Source organism: Hevea brasiliensis, chromosome 7, assembly GCF_030052815.1.
Source record: "Hevea brasiliensis isolate MT/VB/25A 57/8 chromosome 7, ASM3005281v1, whole genome shotgun sequence".
In the NCBI taxonomy this organism is placed as follows: domain Eukaryota; kingdom Viridiplantae; phylum Streptophyta; class Magnoliopsida; order Malpighiales; family Euphorbiaceae; genus Hevea; species Hevea brasiliensis.
Window position 1 is genome coordinate 5,030,763 of NC_079499.1, and position 4,355 is coordinate 5,035,117.

General features: G+C 31.8%; 1 protein-coding gene across 4 annotated transcripts; it reads left to right on the plus strand.

The window, feature by feature from the left end:
* The first annotated feature begins 288 nt into the window (after positions 1-288).
* Positions 289-1,515, plus strand: LOC110643390 (two-component response regulator 24). Of its 4 annotated transcripts, none has more exons than XM_021795747.2 (3): positions 289-537; positions 836-1,110; positions 1,200-1,515. In XM_021795747.2, exons 1-3 carry the CDS (start codon positions 450-452, stop codon positions 1,380-1,382), a joined length of 546 nt encoding a protein of 181 aa, XP_021651439.2. In that variant the 5' UTR covers positions 289-449; the 3' UTR covers positions 1,383-1,515. The 4 variants fall into 4 exon arrangements, with proteins under 4 accessions (XP_021651439.2, XP_058006487.1, XP_021651440.2 ...); XM_058150504.1 differs by having other exon boundaries at positions 292-541; positions 826-1,110; XM_021795748.2 differs by having other exon boundaries at positions 293-541.
* Positions 1,516-4,355: the final 2,840 nt, after the last annotated feature.

Sequence of the window (4,355 nt, forward strand, 5' to 3'; positions counted from 1 at the left end):
TTTATATTTTTATATAATATTAATAATTTTCAATACAAAATTAATAATAAATAAATATATTTAATAAATTTTAAAAAAATTGAATCTTTTAATTCCTCGTTTCCTTTCAAAACTTGAAAGTTGGGCTATTTTACAAGTAATAATTGTGAGCAGAAATGAGAAAAGTGATAACTGTAAACAAAAGAAAACAAACGAAAAAGAAAAGGGAAAAAAAAAAAAGAAAAGAAAAGAAAAACCAAAGCCGCAGCCGTTAAAGTGCACTATTTATCCTTTACTCTGCAAAAAATTCAAAGATTCCATGGAAACTTGTTCATCATGGCAATCCTTAAATAAGGAAAGAAATCACATCCTGTAGATCTTGTGATTTTTAACACAATCCAAGTAATACTTTTCATCATATCTGTACAATTATTGTCTAGCATTATAGGTCATTAAACTGGAATTCTGCCATGGAAATCATTCCATTCTTTTCTATCATCCTCTTCCTATCTTCTCCAAAAAACCCATTTCTGGATCATACACACACACACCATTCTGGTAAGTAAGTATCCATTCTTCTCAAAGTTGATTAATTCTTTCTTTTCAGGATTTGAATGGATTGATTGAGAGACAAATGCATGCACTTGGGTATTATGTCTGATTCATCTTCTGCTTCATCCATATACCAAACACAAAACACACACTTTGACTGGAAAAAGGTGTTCAAATTCAAGTTATTTACGAAACCCATTTCGTAATTTATCATTATTTTCTTGAATATGCCATTGTGATCAAGTACAATATTATCATTGCTGCTTCTTGTTCTTGTTCTTAACATTGGGTCAGCTCTATATAGGAAAGCTAGAAATTAGTTTCATGGAGTTTGGAGCAACAAGTAGGAAGAAAAACAAAATGGTAAATGGGAATCAGAAATTCAGAACAGAAATAACTGCATTAGTTGTAGATGATGATACCACCAATCGAACCATTCACCGCAGGCTGTTGCAAAATCTTGGCATAGAAAACCAGGAGGTGAGGAATGGAAAGGAAGCCATTGATATCCATTCCTCAGGCAGAAATTTTGACCTTATTCTCATGGACATGGACATGCCTATCATGAATGGCATTGAGGTACATATTGTATTTACATGTGTCTCTGAGTGAGATAAATCGATTTTCTTGTTGGTGTTAGTGCTAATATTGAGTTTCTTTGGCTTTAGGCAACTAAGCAACTCCGTGCCATGGGAATACGTAGCACCATTGTTGGGGTATCTACTCGTTCCATGGAAGAAAAAGTGCAAGAATTCATGGAAGCTGGTTTGGATGATTATCAAGAGAAGCCGCTGACAAGTGCTAAGCTCATTTCCATCCTCCATAAGATGAACCATAATGGTTCAGTATAGTTTCATAGATTAGGAGTTTAGGACATAAATGCATAAGGATTAATAAACTTTACCCTTTGCTCCATGTATTATGAATATGATCATGTACTATAGGCTAATATAATATACATGATTTTTGAGATATTATTACTTATTTAATATTTAAATTTTATATATTTATTTATTAAATTTATAATAAATTAAATTGAAGCAAGAAGAATCCACAAATCATAAGACTATAATTGTAGTGTAGCAGGACCATGCCAAACAATTTGATAGAAAGATAGATTTGGAAATGAAAGTGTAACTAAGGTAGGCTTGAGTCTTGTCATAGCCCTTAGTACTCTAACCTGCCAGAGTTGCTTTTTAATGCCTCATGGGTCGTTGTGGACTCGAAATAGCATGCTTTCAGCCACACATGACTGAATGTATACGTGGTAAATATTCATTTTAAAATGCTTCTCTTGTTATGCAGTATATTATTTTTATTTAAAAAAATAAATTAAAGCATATCAATTAAAAATAGAAAAAAGTGTGAAAAAAAAAATATTTTCACGCTATTAATACTTAGCGTTTGTAATTTTTTTATTAAAGTCATTAATTTTAGGCCGTTAATACTTGGTTGATAAAATTTCTAGCAGCATTAAAATTAATACTCACATGACATATTTTTTTATTATTAAAAGTGAAGTGTGTATCCTTAAGAATAGGTCAAGATGAGGAATCAAAATCTAAAACGATTACTTCTTCATCCCTTTTATCTTCATTCTTCTCATCTTCAAGCATTTCTACATACAATTGGTGTGAAACGCATTGAGATAGTAAGGCTTTTGAAAATTGCATACTTGACTTCATGCTTAATATATATGTCGTCTTTCGTTGGTTTGGTTTGCAATGGTTCAGGATTCTCACGTTTAGAAGATTTCTCTTTGACTGCTGGGAAATCCCATATGAATCATATTGGAGTTAATGTGTTTGAAAGAGTCTATGCTAGTCCTCTTGACATTTGCCAAGTAGTCCACTTTCAGCGTCATATGTTTTAGTTGCAGAATTTGGGTTATAGTTATTTGGAAAAGGGGGGGAGAGTGTGATTCTACAAAAAAGGAGGGAGAAATTGAGGAGACATAAATGGAGAGAGAGAGAGAGAGAGAGGGAGAGAGAGAGAGAGAGAGAGAGAGATAACGACGAATTAAAATAAAAGATCAATTTGTAAACAATTAAAATATTAGGAATCTCAAAGTAATTCATTCATAATTTTAATAATTATAATTTAAATTTTATTTTTTAAATTATAAAAAAACTACTAGTTAATTTATTTATTTTAGTAAAATTTATTATTTGGTTCTATATTTTGAAAAATATACTATTTAATCCTTATATTTTGCTTGCTTTAAATTGTTTAATCCCTTTGTCAATATTTTTTTTTAATAAACATATTATAATGCCAATCAAACTATTATTAAGTACTTATATTTTAGTGAAATTAATGAGTTAGTCTCTATATTTTAAAAAATATTATTATTTAATTTCTTTATTTTAATAAAACTAATTAATTGGTCATATATTTTGAAAACATAATATTTTGAAAATATATTATTAGATAAAAATGAAAATTTTGCTATGTGAAAACTAAATTTGAACTTTTTTTTTTTAAGTTGTTCAAGTATTTTCATTCAATTCATTGAGCATCATTTTTGTATTTTCTTTGTTATAAAACAACTCTCTTGGATTACTACTTTGATTATGTGGAGATCTAGAACTAATTAACCTTTTCATGCAAACAATTTGCACCTTTTTTTAAATCAAAAGATTAAAAAAAAAAATAGAGAGAGAATGAGGGGAAAAGTGTGTGGGAGTAAAGGGGAAGAAAAATGGGGAGAATGAAAAAAGGGAGAGTAAGAAAGAAATAAGAGGAAGAGGATCATGATAGTTTGAGTACAAAAGAAAATAATTATAGGGACTAAAATGTCACGACCAACCTATGGGCTGGATCGGCACTAGGACCTGGGCTAGCCTAAAGCCTCCGAGGCCCGTAGTAAGCCTAACTATTCCTCAACCCAATCCTAAGGCCTATTTGAGCCCAATTTCAAGAATTCAACTGAATAGAGTTCGACCATAAAATAGATCGTACAACGAAGAGTTTTTGACTCGCTCGACCTGTAAACACAATATATAATAATTTGGGGAGCTCAGCTTACCCTCCACATACTCATAATATCATAAAATCCAATGGGAGCTCAACTCCCTCATCCAATCCAGTCATGCATGCATTTAATATTCTTATAAATTCAACACAATATTATATTACAGTCTCAAATTGATTAAAATACTCCTAACACATGTGGAGTCTAAATTTTAACTAAATTGTATAAAATATATTAGATATTACTAATTGACCTGCGAAGAAGAGCAGCAGGTTAGTCACAACAGGTAATCCTCCTGTAACCTGGAAAAATAAGATAAACAAGAGTGAGCGTTCAACTCAGAGAGTAAAATACTAATTTTAACCACAAGTTCTATAGCTATCTAAAGCTAATGCATCCTACGGAGTGGAATTCAACATCATTATAAATTTCATACAAATCACATCGTAACAGTAAAAAGGAAATTTGGAGCACTCACACACCTAATACTATTCAAAAAGTACATATATGAGAGCTGATCCCCTATACAGCTCTCTTAATCCAACCTCTGCCAGCGAGTGTCTCTCAAGTAGGATTTTCGCTTAATAAACCAAATGCAAGGGCCAGCGAGTGTCTCTCAAGCCGTGCCTACCCCGACTTACCCATAAAGGACCGAGTCCCAGCGAGTGTCTCTTAAGCCGCGTCTACTCGTCCTATCCATATTTAACACCACACACCACAAGCAAACCAACGCACGCACACTGCTCCAAATTACTATAAACAACAACCATGGTACTTCATTAATTAAGAATGCATTATAAAATGTGCCTAGTGTTTAGCTACATAGATACATATTTATAAGTGATGCATG